General features: G+C 45.5%; 1 protein-coding gene across 2 annotated transcripts in view; it reads right to left on the bottom strand.

The window, feature by feature from the left end:
- mrpl3 (mitochondrial ribosomal protein L3) overlaps positions 1 to 22,903 on the bottom strand; it is a 76,433-nt gene that overhangs the window by 23,621 nt on the left and 29,909 nt on the right. For both annotated transcript variants that reach the window (XM_072510099.1, XM_072510100.1), the window contains exon 6: positions 22,453 to 22,513. In XM_072510099.1, coding sequence (XP_072366200.1) covers positions 22,453 to 22,513 — 61 coding nt within the window. The remainder of the gene's footprint in view (positions 1 to 22,452; positions 22,514 to 22,903) is intronic.

The raw sequence follows: 22,903 nt of genomic DNA, 5'->3' as shown, positions 1-22,903 counted from the left end.
GAAAAGCCCCTAGTCACCACATTCCGGCGCCTGTTCGGGGAGGCTGGTACGGGAATTGAACCGTGCTGCTGGCCTGCCTTGGTCTGCTTTCAAAGCCAGCGATTTGGCCCGGTGCTAAACCAGTCCCGGCCAGTAACCAGACATTACTAAGTGCAATGTCTGCATTTTATCTGCACGTTGTTTTCTTCTCATTTGAGTTTTCACTGGGTTTCAAACAAAGTTTACTTCTACGTGCAGCGGAGACTGTTAATTCTGCAAAGAGCTGCGGTGGAGGTTTGGGGAAAGTTTAAGTATCCTAATCCACCGATTGAAAATCCCGCGTAACGTTTGATCCACTGGTGACTCAGCTCTGCAGGTAACGTTACCGTGGAAACCTTCATGTTCTGGGCTGCTGACATTTCGCTTCCATCGCTGGGTCTTAGCACATTTACATGTATGAGAAAAGCAGGATGAGGTTAGGTGGTTCCCTACAATTGAAAGGCCCACGGGCCAAGCAATCAGCAGTTAATGCAGTCACAGCAGCTTCGCCCCAGGTGGAAAGTATTAAAGCCTGGGGCCCAGACACCAAGAAGAGGTGTAGCTTGGGAAACCACCACCGTTCAAAAGGTAAAACAACATGCATAGGTTTGAGGAAATTAGAAGAGATTTCTTTGATCCATACCATGTAGTACCTAACGTGTGTAAAGTTACGTTTATTTTTCCCCCTCAAATCTGCCTACTTTCCCTCAGTGACGAGCTCAGGCTCACCGGATTTAGTGATTTAGAACTGAAACATCCAAGACGTTTGAATTTTGAATACTCGAAAATCAGGCAGTTTCTCCGTCACTGATTTTGATAAAGCAAGCTGCAAGGCAAAACTGTGCGCTGCTTTTTATACATGCTCGGTTCTATCTCTGAACAGCATAAATGCTGTGCTGTCACCTCTGCAGGTTACTTATCCTTTTGGTTCTGCAGTGAACTCTTCTCTGCGCTCCCCTCCAACAACCGAGGTTGGCACTGTTGTTTCACAGCGCCAGGGTCCTGGATTCGATTCCCGCTTGTGACACCGAGTGCTGAATTTGGTGCATTTGAGTGCTATAGTGAGAGTTTGGTGACTGAGGGATATAAAGGCTTCATTTTTATCTAAAGTCTAGTCTTTCTTTTATTTAGTTAATTAACTTAAAAGTTGCTGTTTGGTTTAGAAGGTGAATTTTCAATCAGCTTTAAACAAAGGTTCTACTTGTAGGTACTTGCAGCTGGAACTTGTTAATTAGTTAATTGGATTAGGCCAGTTTTCAGTTTTCACAGTATAAAAGTGATCCCCCTACAGTGCAGACTTTGTTTGCACTGAGTGCTGAATTTGGTGCATTTGAGTGCTATAGTGAGAGTTTGGTGACTGAGGGAGTGCTGAATTTGGTGCATTTGAGTGCTATAATGAGAGTTTGGTGACTGAGGGAGTGCTGAATTTGGTGCATTTGAGTGCTATAATGAGAGTTTGGTGACTGAAGGAGTTAGGTGAGGAGGGAGTACGGTGCTTTTTTCATTTCATTTCCTCAAAGAGCGAGAAGGGAGCCAGTTTACGGAGAGTGCAGCTGACTGGGAGCAGAGTCGGAGGGCGGAGGTCCAGTGGGTCCACAGGGCAGCTATATTCTGTAAGGTAAGAGGGGGTGGAGGCTAGGCCAGTTGCATGCTCCTCCTGTAGGATGTGGGTGGTGAGGGATACCACCGGTGTCCCCGCTGACTATACCTGCGGGAAGTGCACCCAACTCCAGCTCCTCAAGAGACCGTGTTAGGGAACTGGAGCTGGATGAACCTCGGATCATCCGGGAGGCAGAGGGGGTTATAGAGAAGAGTTACAGGGAGGTAACCCAAGGTACAGGTCAAGAGTAGCTGAGTTACAGTCAGGGGAAAGAAAACAAACAGGCAGACAGTGCAGGGATCCCTCGTGGCCGTTCCCCTTCAAAACAAGTATACTGTTTTGGATGCTGTTGGGGGAGGGGGATGGGGGGGTGACCTACCGGGGGAAGGCCCTAGTGGCCAGGTCTCTGGCACTGAGTCTGGCTCTGGGGCTCAGCAGGGAAGGGGGAGAATAGAAAAGCAATAGTAATAGGAGATTCAATGGTTAGGGGAATAGATAGGAGATTCTGTGGTCCCGAGCGAGACACCCGGAAGGTATGTTGCCTCCCGGGTGCCAAGGCCAGGGATGTCTCGGATCATGTCTTCAGGATCCTTAAGGGGGAGGGGGAGCAGCCAGAAGTCGTGGTGCACATTGGTACCAACGACGTAGGTAGGAAAAGGGGTGTGGAGATAATAAACAAGTTGAGGGAGTTAGGCTGGAAGTTAAAAGCCAGGACAGACAGAGTTATCTCTGGTTTGTTGCCGGTGCCACGTGATAGCGAGGCTAGGAATAGGGAGGGAGTACAGTTGAACACGTGGCTGCAGGAATGGTGTAGGAGGGAGGGCTTCAGGTATTTGGATAATTGGAGCGAATTCTGGGACCTGTACAAGCAGGACGAGTTGCATCTGAACCAGAGGGGCACCAATATCCTGGGAGGGAGGTTTTCTTGTACTCTTCGGGAGGGTTTAAACTAATTTGGAGGGGAATGGGAACCGGATTTGTAGTCCAGCAACTAAGGTAGCCGATATTCAGGATGCCAAAGCGTGTAGTGAGGCAGTGGGGAAGGGAACACTGACAAAGAAGAGTACTTGCAGGCACGGAGATGGGTTGAAGTGTGTATACTTCAACGCAAGAAGCATCAGGAATAAGGTGGGTGAACTTAAGGCATGGATCGGTACTTGGGACTACGATGTGGTGGCCATCACGGAAACTTGGATAGAAGAGGGGCAGAAATGGTTGTTGGGGGTCCCTGGTTATAGATGTTTCAATAAGATTAGGGAGGGTGGTAAGAGAGGTTGGGGGGGGGGTGACGTTGTTAATTAGAGATAGTATAACAGCTGCAGAAAGGCAGTTCGAGGAGTATCTGCCTACTGAGGTAATATGGGTTGAAGTCAGAAATAGGAAAGGAGCAGTCACCTTGTTGGGAGTTTTCTGTAGGCCTCCCAATAGTAGCAGAAATGTGGAGGAACAGATTGGGAAACAGATTTTGGAAAGGTGCGGAAGTCACAGGATAGTATTCATGGGTGACTTCAACTTCCCAAACATTGAGTGGAAACTCTTTAGATCAAATAGTTTGGATGGGGTGGTGTTTGTGCAGTGTGTCCAGGAAGCTTTTCCAACACAGTATGTAGATTGTCTGACCAGAGGGGAGGCCATATTGGATTTGGTACTTGGTAATGAACCAGGGCAAGTGATAGATTTGTTAGTGGGGGAGCATTTTGGAGATAGTGATCAGAATTCTGTGACTTTCACTTTAGTAATGGAGAGGGATAGGTGCGTGCAACAGGGCAAGGTTTACAATTGGGGGAAGGGTAAATACGATGTTGTCAGACAAGAATTGAAGTGCATAAGTTGGGAACATAGGCTGTCAGGGAAGGACACAAGTGAAATGTGGAACTTGTTCAAGGAACAGGTACTACGTGTCCTTGATATGTATGTCCCTCTCAGGCAGGGAAGAGATGGTCGAGTGAGGGAACCATGGTTGACAAGAGAGGTTGAATGTCTTGTTAAGAGGAAGAAGGAGACTTGTGTAAGGCTGAGGAAACAAGGTTCAGACAGGGCGCTGGAGGGATACAAGATAGCCAGGAGGGAACTGAAGAAAGGGATTAGGAGAGCTAAGAGAGGGCATGAACAATCCTTGGTGGGTAGGATCAAGGAAAACCCCAAGGCCTTTTACACATGAAAGAAATATGAGAATGACTAGAGCGAGGGTAGGTCCGATCAAGGACAGTAGCGGGAGATTGTGTATCGAGTCTGAAGAGATAGGAGAGGTCTTGAACGAGTACTTTTCTTCAGTATTTACAAATGAGAGGGGCCATATTGTTGGAGAGGACAGTGTGAAACAGACTGGTAAGCTCGAGGAAATACTTATTAGGAAGGAAGATGTGTTGGGCATTTTGAAAAACTTGAGGATAGACAAGTCCCCCGGGCCTGACGGGATATATCCAAGGATTCTATGGGAAGCAAGAGATGAAATTGCAGAGCCGTTGGCAATGATCTTTTTGTCCTCACTGTCAACAGGGGTGGTACCAGGGGATTGGAGAGTGGCGAATGTCGTGCCCCGGTTCAAAAAAGGGAATAGGGATAACCCTGGGAATTACAGGCCAGTTAGTCTTACTTCGGTGGTAGGCAAAGTAATGGAAACGGTACTGAGGGATAGGATTTCTGAGCATCTGGAAAGACACTGTTTGATTAGGGATAGTCAGCACGGATGTGTGAGGGGTAGGTCTTGCCTTACAAATCTTATTGAATTCTTTGAGGAGGTGACCAAGCATGTGGATGAAGGTAAAGCAGTGGATGTAGTGTACGTGGATTTTATAAGGCATTTGATAAGGTTCCCCATGGTAGGCTTATGCAGAAAGTAAGGAGGCATGGGATAGTGGGAAATTTGGCCAGTAGGATAACGAACTGGCTAACCGATAGAAGTCCGAGAGTGGTGGTGGATGGCAAATATTCAGCCTGGATCCCAGTTACCAGTGGCGTACCGCAGGGATCAGTTCTGGGTCCTCTGCTGTTTGTGATTTTCATTAATGACTTGGATGAGGGAGTTGAAGGGTGGGTCAGTAAATTTGCAGGTGATACGAAGATTAGAGGAGTTGTGGATAGTGAGGGCTGTTGTCGGCTGCAAAGAGACATAGATAGGATGCAGAGCTGGGCTGAGAAGGGACAGATGGAGTTTAACCCTGAAAAGTGTGAGGTTGTCCATTTTGGAAGGACAAAAATGAATGCGGAATACAAACAAAGAACAAAGAAATGTACAGCACAGGAACAGGCCCTTCGGCCCTCCAAGCCCGTGCCGACCATACTGCCCGACTAAACTACAATCTTCTACACTTCCTGGGTCCGTATCCTTCTATTCCCATCCTATTCATATATTTGTCAAGATGCCCCTTAAATGTCCCTATCGTCCCTGCCTCCACTACCTCCTCCGGTAGTGAGTTCCAGGCACCCACTACCCTCTGCGTAAAAAACTTGCCTCGTACATCTACTCTAAACTTTGCCCCTCTCACCTTAAACCTATGCCCCCTAGTAATTGACCCCTCTACCCTGGGGAAAAGCCTCTGACTATCCACTCTGTCTATGCCCCTCATAATTTTGTATACCTCTATCAGGTCGCCCCTCAACCTCCTTCGTTCCAGTGAGAACAAACCGAGTTTATTCAATCGCTCCTCATAGCTTATGCCCTCCATACCAGGCAACATTCTGGTAAATCTCTTCTGCACCCTCTCTAAAGCCTCCACATCCTTCTGGTAGTGTGGCGACCAGAATTGAACACTATACTCCAAGTGTGGCCTAACTAAGGTTCTATACAGCTGCAACATGACTTGCCAATTCTTATACTCAATGCCCCGGCCAATGAAGGCAAGCATGCCGTATGCCTTCTTGACTACCTTCTCCACCTGTGTAGCCCCTTTCAGTGATCTGTGGACCTGTACTCCTAGATCTCTTTGACTTTCAATACTCTTGAGGGTTCTACCATTCACTGTATATTCCCTACCTGCATTAGCCCTTCCAAAATGCATTACCTCACATTTGTCCAGGTTAAACTCCATCTGCCATCTCTCCGCCCAAGTCTCCAGACAATCTAAATCCTGCTGTATCCTCAGACAGTCCTCATCGCTATCCGCAATTCCACCAACCTTTGTGTCGTCTGCAAACTTACTAATCAGACCAGTTACATTTTCCTCCAAATCATTTATATATACTACAAAGAGCAAAGGTCCCAGCACTGATCCCTGTGGAACACCACTGGTCACAGCCCTCCAATTAGAAAAGCATCCCTCCATTGCTACCCTCTGCCTTCTATGGCCTAGCCAGTTCTGTATCCACCTTGCCAGTTCACCCCTGATCCCGTGTGACTTCACCTTTTGTACTAGTCTACCATGAGGGACCTTGTCAAAGGCCTTACTGAAGTCCATATAGACAACATCTACTGCCCTACCTGCATCAATCATCTTAGTGACCTCCTCGAAAAACTCTATCAAGTTAGTGAGACACGACCTCCCCTTCACAAAACCGTGCTGCCTCTCACTAATACGTCCATTTGCTTCCAAATGGGAGTAGATCCTGTCTCGAAGAATTCTCTCCAGTAATTTCCCTACCACTGAAGTAAGGCTCACCGGCCTGTAGTTCCCGGGATTATCCCTGCCACCCTTCTTAAACAGAGGAACAACATTGGCTATTCTCCAGTCCTCCGGGACATCCCCTGAAGACAGCGAGGATCCAAAGATTTCTGTCAAGGCCTCAGCAATTTCCTCTCCAGCCTCCTTCAGTATTCTGGGGTAGATCCCATCCGGCCCTGGGGACTTATCTACCTTAATATTTTTTAAGACACCCAACACCTCGTCTTTTTGGATCACAATGTGACCCAGGCTATCTACACCCCCTTCTCCAGACTCAACATCTACCAATTCCTTCTCTTTGGTGAATACTGATGCAAAGTATTCATTTAGTACCTCGCCCATTTCCTCTGGCTCCACACATAGATTCCCTTGCCTATCCTTCAGTGGGCCAACCCTTTCCCTGGCTACCCTCTTGCTTTTTATGTAAGTGTAAAAAGCCTTGGGATTTTCCTTAACCCTATTTGCCAATGACTTTTCATGACCCCTTCTAGCCCTCCTGACTCCCTGCTTAAGTTCCTTCCTACTTTCCTTATATGCCACACAGGCTTCGTCTGTTCCCAGCCTTTTAGCCCTGACAAATGCCTCCTTTTTCTTTTTGACGAGGCCTACAATATCATTCGTCATCCAAGGTTCCCGAAAATTGCCGTATTTATCTTTCTTCCTCACAGGAACATGCCTGTCCTGTATTCCTATCAACTGACACTTGAAAGCCTCCCACATGTCAGATGTTGATTTGCCCTCAAACATCCGCCCCCAATCTATGTTCTTCAGTTCCCGCCTAATATTGTTATAATTAGCCTTCCCCCAATTTAGCACATTCATCCTCGGACCACTCTTATCCTTGTCCACCAGTACTTTAAAACTTACTGAATTGTGGTCACTGTTACCGAAATGCTCCCCTACTGAAACATCTACCACCTGGCCGGGCTCATTCCCCAATACCAGGTCCAGTACCGCCTCTTCCCTAGTTGGACTGTTTACATATTGTTTTAAGAAGCCCTCCTGGATGCTCCTTACAAACTCTGCCCCGTCTAAGCCCCTGGCACTAAGTGAGTCCCAGTCAATATTGGGGAAGTTGAAGTCTCCCATCACCACAACCCTGTTGTTTTTACTCTTTTCCAAAATCTGTCTACCTATCTGCTCCTCTATCTCCCGCTGGCTGTTGGGAGGCCTGTAGTATACCCCCAACATTGTGACTGCACCCTTCTTATTCCTGATCTCTACCCATATAGCCTCACTGCCCTCTGAGGTGTCCTCTCGCTGTATAGCTGTGATACTCTCCTGAACAAGTAGCGCAACTCCGCCTCCCCTTTTACATCCCCCTCTATCCCGCCTGAAACATCTAAATCCTGGAACGTTTAGCTGCCAATCCTGCCCTTCCCTCAACCAGGTCTCTGTAATGGCAACAACATCATAGTTCCAAGTAGTAATCCAAGCTCTAAGTTCATCTGCCTTACCCGTAATGCTCCTTGCATTAAAACATATGCACTTCAGGCCACCAGACCCGCTGTGTTCAGCAACTTCTCCCCATCTGCTCTGCCTCAGAGCCACACTGTCCCTATTCCCTAGTTCTCCCTCAACGCTCTCACCTTCTGACCTATTGCTCCCGTGCCCACCCCCCTGCCATACTAGTTTAAACCCTCCCGTGTGACACTAGCAAATCTCGCAGCCAGGATATTTATGCCTCTCCGGTTTAGATGCAACCCGTCCATCTTATACAGGTCACACCTGCCCCGGAAGAGCTCCCAGTGGTCCAGATAACAGAAACCCTCCCTCCTACACCAGCTGTTTAGCCACGTGTTTGTCTGCTCTATCTTCCTATTTCTAGCCTCACTGGCACGTGGCACAGGGAGTAATCCCGAGATTACAACCCTCGAGGTCCTGTCTTTTAACTTTCTGCCTAGCTCCCTGAACTCCTGCTGCAGGACCTCATGCCCCTTCCTGCCTATGTCGTTAGTACCAATATGTACAACGACCTCTACCTGTTTGCCCTCCCCCTTCAGGATTCCCTCTACCCGTTCGGAGACATCCTGGACCCTGGCACCAGGGAGGCAACATACCATCCTGGAGTCTCTTTCACGTCCACAGAAGCGCCTATCTGTTCCCCTGACTATAGAGTCCCCTATAACTATTACTCTTCTGCGCTTTGACCCTCCCTTCTGAACATCAGAGCCAGCCGTGGTGCCACTGCTCTGGCTGCTGCTGTTTTCCCCTAACAGGATTAACTGTAGAGTTCTTGGCAATGTGGAGGAGCAGAGAGATCTTGGGGTCTATGTTCATACATCTTTGAAAGTTGCCACTCAAGTGGATAGAGCTGTGAAGAAGGCCTATGGTGTGCCAGGGTTCATTAACAGAGGGATTGAATTTAAGAGCCGTGAGGTGATGATGTAGCTGTACAAAACCTTGGTAAGGCCACATTTGGAATACTGTGTACAGTTCTGGTCGGCTCATTTTAGGAAGGATGTGGAAGCTTTGGAAAAGGTGCAAAGGAGATTTACCAGGATGTTGCCTGGAATGGAGAGTAGGTCTTACAAGGAAAGGTTGAGGGTGCTAGGCCTTTTCTCATTGGAACAGAGAAGGATGAGGGGCGACTTGACAGAGGTTTATAAAATGATCAGGGGAGTAGACAGTCAGAGATTTTTTCCCCGGGTGGAACAAACCATTACAAGGGGACATAAATTTAAGGTGAATGGTGGAAGATATAGGGGGCATGTCAGAGGTAGGTTCTTTACCCAGAGAGTAGTGGGGGCATGGAATGCACTGCCTGTGGAAGTAGTTGAGTCGGAAACATTAGGGACCTTCAAACAGCTATTGGATACGTACATGGATCACGGTAGAATGATACAGAGTAGATTAATTTGTTCTTAAAGGCAGCATGGTAGCATTGTGGATAGCACAATTGCTTCACAGCTCCAGGGTCCCAGGTTCGATTCCGGCTTGGGTCACTGTCTGTGCGGAGTCTGCACATCCTCCCAGTGTGTGCGTGGGTTTCCTCCGGGTGCTCCGGTTTCCTCCCACAGTCCACCAAAGATGTGCAGGTTAGGTGGATTGGCCATGATAAATTGCCCTTAGTGTCCAAAATTGCCCTTCGTGTTGGGTGGGGTTACTGGGTTATGGGGATGGGGTGGAGGTGTTGACCTTGGGTAGGGTGCTCTTATCAAGAGCCGGTGCAGACTTGATGGGCCGAATGGCCTCCTTCTGCATTGTAAATTCTATGATTAATCTAGGGCAAAGGTTTGGCACAAAATCGTGGGCCGAAGGGCCTGTTCTGTATTTTTCTATGTTCTATGTCTGTGCAGAGTCTGCACGTTCTCCCCGTGTCTTTGTGGGTTTCCTTCCACAAGTGACGAAAGACGTGCTTGTTAGATCATTTTGATATTCTGAAACCTCCCTCAGTGTACCTGAACAGGCGCCGTCGTGTGGCGACTCGGGGACTTTCACAGTAACTTCAATGCAGTGTTAATGTAAACCTACTTGTGACAATAAAGATTATTAAAAAGAGCTGGGAAAGCACATCAGCAAGAATGTCAACGGCAGGAAACAAAATCTCATAAAACTGAAATCGCAATCCTATTTTTCTGAAGAAGTAAAAAGGTAAGTACCAATCGTTTCTTTCCCCGCTTAAATCAATCAGATGCAGCTTTGTTACCGAGTCTTAACACATGATACTTGGGAAACCCAGACTCTTTGATACTGGCAAAGACTATGAAGTAAGGTTGCTCAACTAAAACGATGATCCGACCGAGATTAAAGGATGAAGAAAATGGTTAAATAGAAAATGCGGACCGTTTAAAAATAATGCAGAATTACACAAATGTTTCTTTACTAAATGTAAACACTGCAGGCATATATTCTTATTTTAACGGGGACAGGAACTAGTCTGATGCTGGTTGTTCAGCCATAGGTATGGCTATGGTGACACCATTGTAGTCGCGTACACCGTCTTTAGTACAAAACACTGTACATGCACTTGCACACTACAAGTAAATGTAGCTTTCGTTGAATATCCAAAGGAGTAACGCTGTCACGGCAATCAAAACAGTCGCACGCTCTGTCAGCGTATGACCATTTTACCAACAAATGCACAGAAATGTTGCAATACACATGCATGCATCATGGGTATTACGATCAAATGTTCAGCAAAAAGTGCTTTTACTCACGTCATAATTTACTAATCCGAAGCAATGAGTCCCAATTAGTCATGTGTGACTAGCGATCTCTCTATTGGACTACATAAAGGTCGAAAAGGAAAACCTGACCACCTGGGTGGAGAATCACGATTTGCAATCACACTGGTTTTAAAGCTAATTGCACATTAAACAGAAATGACGACTGGAATAGGTCCCGATACTCCTCATTTCTATTATGGTGATCCATTGTCACAGATATTACCATGCTGGAGATTTTGCACTGGACAGCATGCCCTCTTCCAGGTTACTGAATCAAATTGCAATATATTTAATACAGTAATTAAATAAAGCCAAATATGCCTGTGACTCACTTGGGAGCGCGTGTACGTGGTCAGAAGGTTGTGGGTTCAAGTCTCCCTCCTGGGTCTGTATAGTCACAAATTTACTGTTGGAGTTTCTGTCTTTCAGATTAAATATTTAATCTTGGGTCGGATCAAAAGATTCCTTCACACTATTTCATAACAGGAGCAAGGGGAGTTTTTCTAAGTGAAATGGCCAATATTTATCCCTCAATCAAGATCATAATCTGGTCATTATCACAGTACTGTTCGCAGAAATGAAATGAAAATCACTTGTCACAAGTAGGCTTCAAATAAAGTTACTGTGAAAAGTCCCTAGTCGCCACGTTCCGGCGCCTGTTCGGGGAGGCTGGTACGGGAATCGAACCGTGTTGCTGGCCTGCCTTGGTCTGCTTTCAAAGCCAGCGATTTAGCCCTGTGCTAAACAGCCCAGTTTGCTGTGTGCCTATTGACTGCCATGTTTGGTATATTACAACAGTGATTACATTTCAGAAGTTCTTTATTGGCTGTGAAATACTTTGGCTCATGAAATGTGGGATATAAATGCCTGTAATTACTTTCCTTTATATTGGGGCGGCACGGTGGAACAGTGGTTAGCACTGCTGCCTCACAGCGCCAGGGACCCGGGTTCAATTCCAACATCGAGTGACTGTCTGTGTGGAGTTTGCACTCTCTCCCTGTGCGAGCGCTCCGGGTTCCTTCCACAGATGTGCAGATTAGGTGGATTGGCCATACTAAATTGCCCCTTAGTGTCCAGATGGTTAAGTGGGTTACTGGGTGGGAGCATGGGTCTTGGTAGGGTGCTCTTTCCCTGGGTCGGTGCAGATCTGTTGGGCCAAAAGGCCTCTTTCTGCACTGTAGGGAATCTATGATTCCATTCTGTGATTATATCTCAGACAGTGGCCAGAACTAACTGGTGGGTCAACTATTCCCGAGTTACCACACAAGCCTACTCAGGAAATACGAATAATGTCCCAAAGGTTACCAACATGCTCAAAGACAACTAACTTCTGGTAAAGCTCACCTTCTCTAGAGATTTAACCCATCATCCTAGAAATGCAAATACTTAGCAACTCAAACCTCAGTGGGATATACACTGCTAAATATACAAGGAAATTCAGACATGTTTGTGTGTTTTTTCTTCCTTGTGGTTTCTTTAAATGTAATGTTTTATTGCCCCAACAATCATAGAATGGTTACATTGTAGAAGGAGGCCATTATATCCCTGCCAGCTTTCTCTAAAAGCTATTCACCTAGTCCCATCCCCCTTTCCCTGTAGTCCTACTAGTTTTTGCTCTTTGAGTAATTGTCCAATTCTCTTTTGAAAGCCATGATTGAGTTTGCTTTCATCGCACTCTCGGGCAGTATGTTCCAGGTCCTAACCATCCGCTATGTGAAAAGGGTTTTCCTCGTGTTGCCATTGCTTCTTTGTCAATCATATTAAATTGCTGCCCTCTCATTCTTGATCCTTCTGCTAACATCAATGGTTTCTCCCCATCCACTCTGGCCAGACCCCTCATGATTTTGAACAACTTTATCAAATGTCCCCTCAATTCTGTCTTCTCCAAAGACAACAGTTCCAAATTCTCATCCGTGGAATCGTTCTCTCAAATCTTTTCTGCACCCTCGCTAATGCTTCACCTGAACTGGGCACAATACCCCAGTTGAGGCCGAACGGGTGTTTTATCCCTAACCTCCTCCTTTTCGGACTCATGTCCTTATTTATAATAAACGTCGTCCAGTTCAGACATGTTTGGCTTATTAACACTTTCTATCCCCTGAATTACATAGGATATATGGCACAGAAACAGGCCATTCAGCACAACGAGCCCGTGCCATGCTACAAATCAAGCTTGCTCCAGTCTTTTCTCAGTGAAAAGCACAAACATAACCATCTACTCCCCTCTCCCGGCAATGTTTGCTTAGCTTCCCATGAAACATCTGTACAATTGCTTTACCCACTCCCTGTGCTAGTCAGAGTTCCACCCCATGTGAGCCTCTCCCACATTCTATAAAACAGGGGACGGGATTCACCGTCCCGCCAGCCCCATTTACCGGCACGACGCACCCCTGCCAGCAGCGGGATTCTCCGTTTCTGCAGCCGGCCAATGAGGTTTCCTATTGTGGCCACCCCCACGGCATTGGGAAACCAGCGGGCCTGGGGGCGCTGCTGGTGAAGTGGAGTAGCCCGCCGACGGAGAGTCCTGCAGAGTAGCTTTGTAGGTTAAGTGTCGATATAACTGGCAATGCAGAAATACTTCAGCACATTTTGTGACTCTAGCTGCATTGTATCTGCTGCCTGGGGTTTAACGTGAAGTTCAATCGTGTCACTCGAGCTTGCTGGCTGGAAATTCCTGGGATTTTCTCCCCTCTCGCCGGCAGCACTTTGGTAGAATCGTGGCACAAACCTCATTTGCATGAGTTTACCCTGCAATTCTGGTGAAATATGAAGAACGCGGTACGAGCTAATACATAGAATTTGCAGGTTGTTACGACGGTGGAAGCAACTAAAGGGCAAGGAAAGTTCGAGCCTCCCGCCACTCGTGGTTGGGAACGTGACTGGACACACAACGGACAACCCTCTGAACACGGGGAGCAGTGTGAGTCAGCGCCTGACAGTTTGGAGTCAGGGAAAGGGAGTAATAAATTGTTAGTTGTTCTGGAGGCGGTAACATAAAAGTTTAATTATTTTCTGCAAACGCTGAGGGCCCGTGGGTGCGGTTGCTGTTGCCAATTTATTTCTTCATTTATGATAAGCAGCAACAATAAATCTAAGCAAGAGAAAAAAGAAACTTTGCAAAAAATTGCTGGATCAGCCACAGGATTTTACATGGAGGCCATTTATCTACCGCCCCTGAACATCATGGGGACCCAAGGACTTTGATATAGGGACCACTGGGTCCCCATGAGAAAAGCAAGTGCTCCACCGAACTCTGGGCAAAGGGCATCTCAATATATTCTTGAAGTAGAATTGAGAGCACAGACTTGTGCTGTTGATGTATTTGTGCTGGCCCCCTGTAGAGGCCAGAATTGCTGACCCTGAGGCCGTGTTGACGCCGTCGAGAAACGCAACGGCGTTTCCGACAGCGTCAACACTTAGGAACACAGAATCCCGCCCTTGATACTTGTTAGGAACTGGCTTGATAGGCCATAATCATTTAAAGAATATAGCACGTGGGAGAACCCAGAGTAAAGAAATAAGCAGCAGTACTCCTAGATTAAATTGAAACATCCAAAGAATCTTGACTTGAACAAAACAAATACAAGCAATAATGACTAAATAGATACATTGAGCAAATAGGAGAATGATTCTAAACAATACCTTAAGCTCAATCCAATGGCGTCACCCAGCTTAACCTTTTTATTGTGGCTTTCATACTGATAGGCTTTTAAACGTACTCATACTCTGGAACTGGCTACACAGGTCACAGTTCAGGTCTATGGTATATTCCTACCAATATGACCTCCTGATCCAAGTATAGACGTCGCTGACAGTCGCCCACCCTGACCCACCAGACACACAAACATTTCCTGGGCGTCCGTTTCATAGCTGAACATCTCTCAATTCTCAGCCCACTGAGCTTAGCCAAATTCAACTGGTTGGATGTTTGCAGCCTCCAGGTCAGCTCCTCTTAACACTTACATTTTTCGTTAAAAAAAATAAAACCACTAGTTTCCCTTTTAAAGCACAGCTCCACTCAACAATGCTCTCCATAGTAAAAACAATGCTCTCCACAATAACCCCAGAGTTTTCTTGCTTCTAAAAGCCTTGCAGCTGGATGAAAAGTTCAAGCATGCTTTGTAAACACAGACAGGCATACGAAACCAAAGCAAAAGTAAACACTCCCAATTTTTAAACTGGATCTAAAACTCTACATGCTTAACCCTTAATGTAATCCACAATAGAGTTATCACACCGTGTAAATCTTAAATTTGATTCCACAACACCTACCCAATCTTCAAGGTTCATACAAAACCACTGATGTTTCAACATCCATTTTCCAAGCCCTGTAACACGACTGAGAACAAGACACACTTAAAATACTCTCAGAGATTGCGTTTTGCCCCAAGATTCATCTCGTAGTTTTCATAAACTCAAGAATAAATAAATGGAGCTTCAAGATGACCACTAAGTTTAATAACTTTGAAGTTGATGGATTCAAGACACGATTTTATTTCAAAGAGCATTTTTTGCAGACGTTGAAGAGAGACGTTTGTAAATGGAACGCAGTTCTGGCAATATCCAATTATTGGAGTATCTGCTGCAACAGCGATTCGAGCACATGCAATCACCTTGCAAAAATTAAATCAGTACCACCTCAGTAAATAATCAAGCAGCAAAACAATACCAGAATTGGCAGGTTCTCCAGTCATTATTCAACCAATACAACTTGTCTTCAGATTTTATTCTAATCACTTTAGGTATGGCACTTGGTGATCCATCATGCACGGGGACAATGTCAAGCATCACAGGCTCACTGTTTTATCTTCAATTAATTTGCAGGGCAAGTCCTCGGCTTAATGGTTAAAAAAATATTCTCGGAAGTCAGTGTCCATTTAACAATTAAAAAAATTTACAAGGCAGTCACAGCACCGAGGTTTAGGAGTTAATAGGCCAAAGGTGCGGAGTAATTCTTGAATCAATTTACTGGCGAATATTAATCAGGTGTCTGTTTTAAGAATTACTGCCAATATTTTAGCAACCGCAGCACCACCCCCCCTCCGCCCCCCATCTCACTTTTAAACAATCTCACAGTAGCCACCCAAACTAGCAGACAATAAATCTTAGAACGACAGTGACTTTACTCAACAGTTTCATAGAACAGTACAGCACAGTACAGGCCCTTCAGCCCACGATGTTGTGCCGACCATTTATCCTAATCTAAGATCAACCTGCTGTTTACTGCTGTCCATGTGCCTGTCAGCGTCGCTCAAATGACCCTAATGACTCTGACTCCACCACCTCTGGACACACCCACCACTCGCTGTGTGAAGAACCTTCCTCTGACATCTCCCCTATACCTTCCTCAAATCACCGTAAAATTATGTCCCCTCGCGACAGCCATTTCTACCCTGGGGAAAAGTCTCTGGCTATCTACTCTATCCATGCCTCTCATCACCTTGTACACCTTTATCAAGTCACCTCTCTGCCTTCTTCGCTTCAGTGAGAAAAGCCCTAGTTACCTCAACCTTTCTTCATAAGACATGCCCTCCAGTCCAGGAAGCATCCTGGTAAATCTCCTCTGTACCCTCTCCAAAGCAACCACATCCTTCCTATGAGGCGACCAGAACTGGATACAATATTTCAAGTGTGGTCTAACTAGAGTTTTATAAAGCTGCAGCAAAACCTCGCGGCTCTTAAACTCAATCCCCCTGTTAATGAAAGCCAACACGCCATACGCCTTAACAACCCTATCAACCTGGGAGGCAACTTTGAGAGATCTATGTAAGTGGACACCAAGATCCCTCTGTTCCTCCACATTTCCAAGAATCCTGCCTTTAACCTTGTATTCAGCATTCAAATTTGACCTTCCAAAATGAATCACTTCACATTTATCAAGGTTGAACTCCATCTGCCACTTCTCAGCCCAGCTCTGCATCCTGTCAATGTCCTGTTGTAACCTGCAACAACCCTCAACACTATCTACAACTCCCCCAACCTTTGTGTCATCGGCAAACTTACTAACCCACCCTTCCACTTCCTCATCCAAGTAATTTATAAAAACCACAAAGAGCAGAGGTCCCAGAACAGATCCTTGCGGGACACCACTGGTCACTGACCTCCAGGCGGAATACTTTCCATCCACTACCACTCGTTGTCTTCTTTCGGCCAGCCAATTCTGTATCCAGACAGCCAAATTTCCCTGTATCCCATGCCCCCTAACTTTCTGAATGAGTCTACCATGGGGAACCTTATCAAATGCCTTACTGAAATCCATATACACCACATCCACTGCCCGACCTTCATCAATATGTCTCGTCCCATCCTCAAAGAATTCAATGAGGCTTGCGAGGCATGACCTGCCCCTCACAAAGCCATGCTGACTATCTTTAATCAAACTATGGTTTTCTAAATAATCATAAATCCTATCTCTCAGAATCCTTTCCCATATTTTGCTCACCACAGACGCAAGACCGATGGGTCTGTAATTCCCAGGGATTTCCCTATTCCCTTTATTGAATAGGGGAACAACATTCGCCTCCCTCCAGTCATCCGGTACTATTCCAGTGGAGAGTGAGGACGCAAAGATCATCGCCAACCGCGCAGCAATCTCCTCCCTCGCTTCCCGTAGTAACCTTGGGTATATCCCAAGGGACTTATCTATGCTGATGCTTTTCAAATTCTTCAGCACATCCTTCTTCTTAATATCAACCTGTTCGAGTCTATTAACCTGGTTCACACTGTTCTCATGGGCAACAAGGTCCCTCTCTCTAGTGAATACTGAAGCAAAGTTTCAATTTGATTCTTTTTCAGATTACAAAACCAAAGCCTTCAAATGTGTGTTACCAGGAACATAAGTGGAATGTAAACTGGGAGAAATAAGACTCACTCTCTATTGACCATATTAGTAGATACATATCTAGCAAGGAGTCGGTGGTCAATGAACAGGAAATGTGCAAATACTTGCACAAATACACATTACACATCAAGATGAAAATTGGCAAATGGCGAAAGATGCTGAGAGGCAACTTATTAAAAATGAACATTTTCAAGTCAGATATCAGTGTACGTTTCTCGCATCTCCGCCTCATTCAAATTTACGGATCAACAAACACCATCAGTGAAATATTCAGGCAATCCCGAGAGCTGTAAACCACCAATATAGCATGGCAGATAGGAATGCCATCACCCACGTGTCGGGGGCGTTCACAGGTTTTGTCCTTTTAATGTGGGGTTGGAAGGACCATTCCGCCTTCTCCCGGCTCCACGTTCAGTAAAACTACTCATCTTCTTCGTTGGGCCGAGTAGACCGGCCCTTGGCCTTGCTGCCTGACACAGCCGACACCAGTTCTAATAATAATAATAATCTTTATGTTATAAGTAGGCTTACATTAACACTGCAATGAAGTTACTATGAAAAGCCCCGAGTCGCCACATTCCGGCGCCTGTTTGGGTACACGGAGGGGGAATTCAGAACGCCCAATTCACCTAACAAGCACGTCTTTCGGGACTTGTGGGAGGAAACTCACGCAGACACGGGGAGGACGTGCAGACTCCACACAGACAGTGACCCAAGCTGGGAATCGAACCCGAGACCCTGGCGCTGTGAAGCAACAGTGCTAACCACTGTGCTACCGTGCCGCCCATCTTAAGGCCAAACTAATGACAAAATGTGTGTGTGTTTGGGGGGGGGGGGGGGGGGGGGGGGGGGAAGAGAGGCCCTCATCTGCAAAGGGCTTATTGCCTGCTTCAGGAGTGAACAAAGGGTGGTTTCATTTATGCCTTCGCTTATTATGCTGGGCAGCAGGCACACATCCAGCTGGAAAGATGCACCAGTTTGCTGGCTCCTTTGATTCGGGCCAAATAGCAGCCAAAATGCTGACCTGGCTCCTAGGTAGTTAGGAAGTGAATTGCTAACTGCGATGCTGGTGCCTCATAGTTGATCAACAATTTGTTAGCCCACCACAGCAATGAAAAAACACCACACAACCATTGTGTCGATAAAATCTTTCATTCTTTTGTTTTGGCTGAGTAGAGGCTGGCAGAGAGGCCTTTTGGTTGTGTCTCTTGGCAGAGCACTTAAAAGAAAGTCGGCTCAAAATAGTCTGGACACAATATTCACAAGAAGTGCTGATATCTATATTCTGAAGCCTCCTGCAATAGCAGTAATATTTTATTACTTTCCAAAAGATGTAGCTACCTGGGTTGGCCACTTCCCGACTTAAAATGGAGATCCGCAAAGACTACAGGGAAATTCAGCCAAGCCAGGAAAAACTAGCAAGTGCAAAGTCCCCTGTGTATTAGAACTTGCAGAAACCCAGACAGCACTGAAACTCACAGCCATCTGCATACTAATGAGCGATCCCCGGGAACAATCGAAACATTTAAGGCGAATAAGGCCAAGCCAGACTCCTCGGCGCCAGCAGGAACCAAGACAAAAGGAAGGCCAACGGACACGCAGGGACCACCCAGCGATCAGGGAACAGCTCCAGTATTGATAAATCGATCCAAGTGATCAAAACTTAGTCCAATCACTTGGAACCAGGGGTGGGAAGCCCTTGGGGACTATAAAATAGAGTCCCCAAGTTCAAATCGTCCTTCTTGGCAGGGTCACTCAGCAACTCGAATCAACCCTTGAGTGAACTGATAAAGCTGTCGCATCAACCAAGTAAGTCTCCAGTCAACGCACGCTACGAGATAGGCGCTTCTAGCTACCAGTCCATACCAGTTTTTGAATCCTGCAGACTCAGATCGAACGAAAGGCCATTTGTTCCCCACACCTGGTGGGCCAATTCCGAAGCTAAGTATAGGCCTTTTAGTGATAGAGAATAGTTTAGAAAGTAGAGTTTATGCATGAGTAGTGATTTACTGTGTATAATAAATGTGTTTTGATTTGAATCTTACTAATTGGTGTGTTGAGTTATTGATCAGTACTTGAACTTGAACCTCGTGGCGGTATCATAAAGATACCTGACGACTCTAGAGCAAAGGTTATAGAAACAGAGCAAATTCAGTAAAGACCCAACGGGCAACGAATTAAGAGCCAACCAAAAATTAGCAACAGTAATTCCTAAACCATCATTAATAATATTACACAGGGTTTTATTGAGAGTGGAATTTGCTTTACCCAGCTGACAACATATGTTATTATGCTGCGATTAATTTTAAATGAACATCTGAGTGATTTTATGCCTGATAAACACGGTGATGAAATCCAGAGAACAGCAAAGTCTGAAAGCAAGTAATTAAACCACATTTCAAGGTTTGGCCCCTAACCACCTCTCCTGCCAGTCCAGTTCTTTAATATCACAGTTCTCTTGCTCATTAAACTGCAATTAAATGTAATTTCACAACTGTATTTTCAAAAGGCAGCAACAACACAGTTCAGCATCCGGCAACATTTAGCTCCAGAGGAATAATGAAGTGCCAGTAAAGAGTTACCATTAATTTTCCACAGGATATGGTGCATAGTTATTAAACAGTTTAAGACCACAATAAGTTTTGTGCATCATTTCAATTTGTTCCTAGTACACCACATTCAAAACAAACACAATATGTGTATGAATCAAGAGGAATCTTCCATGTGTATATAATGTTGGTGACACAGTTGGAAATTGGAAACTTATATGCGTGAAGGATATTTACTCCAGTGGGTTTCTCTGTATCTAATCTGTGCACAATGGTTTACCAGGTTCACTTTGCTGACAACTTGTATTAATAGAGCATTTTTAATGTAATAAAATGCATTGAGACAAAATTTGACACAAGTGACATAAGGAGATATTAGGGTAAATAATCAAAAGCTTGTGTCATGATATACAGACAGGCAGCGAATGAACACAGAGAACAGGATATGACCAATAAGCAGGCAGGACACTCCGGGGCACGAGGCACTCACACTCCGCCTCTTTTCACTGATGAACATCTAGAGTGAGTCAGGGTGTATGTACAGTATCACACCTCCAGCACGTGGCTAAGAGCTAGTCTGGTTCAGTCAGACAGAGTAACCACACTTAGGTTAGCAGAGAGTCGAACTCATAGAGAACTGTGCTAACTGTACTACTGGTTCAGTAAATCAGATTGAACTAACTTCAAGATCTGGAGTATCTTTTGGTTAAAGCTGCATCCAGTTGCAGCCTGTATTATCCCAGAGTACATAGCACATCAGCTTGGTTAAAGAGGAAGATATTAAAGAACGTCTTAAAGGAGACAAGCAAAGTAGGAAGGCGGAGAGCTTTAGGGAGGGAATTCCAGAACTTCGTGCCCAGGCAGCTGAAGGTACAGCTACCAGCAATTGAGTGATTAAAGTGAGACGGCCAGAATTAGAGGTGGCAGATATCTCTCGCAGGGTTGCGGGGCTGGAGGAGATTACAGAGACAGGAAGGGGATGAGGTCATGGAAGGATTTGAAAATAAGTAGGAGAACTTTAAAAATAAATTTTTAAATGTTGCTTAACTAGGAGCCAATGTCGGCCAGCGAGCACCGGGGTGAATGGGACTTGGTACAAGTTAGGATGCGGGCAGTAGATTTTTGGATGACCTCAAGCTCGAAGATGGTCAAGTGTAGGAGACTGGCCAGGAGTGTTAGGTAAGTCTACTTCAGAGGTAACAAAGGCATGGATGGCTGAAGGTTTCAGCAGCCGACAGTTGGGATAGAGTTGGACAACTTTATTGAGGTGGAAATAGGTGGCCTTAATGATGGTGTTGAAAGTTGATCTTACGGTCTGATACTTCTTCAAAGTTGCAGAACAGTACAGTGCAGACTCAGTTATTTGCAGAGAGAGAGATGCAGTCAGTAGCTGGGAGCAGAGTTTGCTGCAGGGACTGAAAAGAATGGCTTCAGTCTTCCCAATATGGGAGGATATTTCAGCTCACATAGTACTGACTGTATGGAGTTTGCATTCTCTTCCCATGTCTCTTCATGGGTTTCCTCTGGGTGCTCTGGTTTCCTCCCACTGTCCAAAGATGTGCAGGTTAGATGGATTGGCCAAAACATTTGGTAGGGTTACTAGAATAGGGTGGGGGCGTGGGCCTAGGTATGGTGCTCTTTTGGAGGGTCGGTGCAGACACAATGGGCCGAATGGTCTCCTTCTACACCAAAGGGATTCTATGATTCTACTGTAATTTGGAGAGTGTGGCAAGTTATGGAGGGGTCAAGAAAGGTGATGGCAAAATAGAACTGGCTGTCACAACGTACATATGGAAAATAACAAGTGCGGCAGTTTATTAAAGTTCTGTTTTATACATTTCTGAAGAGACAGGAATGAAGTTTTTCATCTGGCACTCATCCGGACAAATGCAAGAATACCAAATTTCAAATAATCGCAACAGTTTATATTACAGGAGAAAGGGCGCTGATTGGTTGGCAACTCTACGCTGACAGGTCAAAGATAGGGAAGCTATAGACTTAGGTTAAGTCACTGGAATAGAGTTTGAAGCCGTGACCTTCTGACACGAAACAAAAGATTGCCACTGTGGAGCCACAGTTAACACCTTGAGCATAAAGACAGACATGCAGTCACAAGGTGGTTCCAAAATAGTGACTCACAATTAAGCCTTTCCAAATGAGGAGCATAGCATGACCATTTAGCAAGTAGATTGCCCGGTTCAAATGCAGTCATCGGCCTAAGGAGGTTCGCAGCACTTAATGAGCTTCTGTTGAAAAGCTTAAAAGAAGTCAGTACTCATTAATTTGAGTGCCTGTAATCCTCACCATGTGGCAGGCATCGAAGATTCATTTTTATTCAGATCTGGTCTTTTCAATGCATTAACTCTGAAGCACGGAGATTTAAGAGCTTCCAGCTTCACCATCTGAGGCAATTCATTACTAAAGTGTATGGAAATGCTGTTAAAGAGGGAACACAAACAGCAAATGTGTTCTGTAAATGGATCTCCATAACGCACTGTTACAATGCAGGTTCGCAGTAACAGACCCAGCAAGCAAAGGATGATTAAAGTGTCAGTCAAAGCTCAGCCCCCAGCACAAAATGCTGCGGTATTGCGAGATGCTCCTTTTGATGAATGATTACGGGTTGTACCTCTTGCTTCAAATTCAAGCAGTTGTTCCAAGATATGGCACTTACGTTTTTGCTGTGACATCCACGTACTGTCCCGGCCGAAAATGAGCAGCATACAACGGAGTACCTTGAATGAATTCAAATTCAAATTAAAGCCAGCCAACTCTTGCAAATTAATCAAACATCAAATTTAGGATGATTTAAAGGGATGAATCACAAAGGCTGCGGGGATTTTCGAAATATATGCCATTTTTTACATTCAAACGTTTCCTGGTTTCGGTCCCTAATTTTCACAATCCAATTCCTTAGTCGATTAAATCAGAGACATGGAGGTCAACTGTAGACACTGAGCATTAGCTCTACAGACCGCAATCAAAGCCGACAGCTAAAAGGCCAATATTCCTGTGCCCTTCAACACAATGCCAGTGTATAAGGTGTTAAGCAGCAGAAAATTAACTCTGACGTATTTTATCTCCAGCAGGGGAGCTAGTACTTTGTTGTTCGAGCTCCATTTAAA

This window comes from Scyliorhinus torazame, chromosome 6 (genome assembly GCF_047496885.1).
Source record: "Scyliorhinus torazame isolate Kashiwa2021f chromosome 6, sScyTor2.1, whole genome shotgun sequence".
In the NCBI taxonomy this organism is placed as follows: domain Eukaryota; kingdom Metazoa; phylum Chordata; class Chondrichthyes; order Carcharhiniformes; family Scyliorhinidae; genus Scyliorhinus; species Scyliorhinus torazame.
This window is presented reverse-complemented; position numbering and strand designations above follow the sequence as displayed.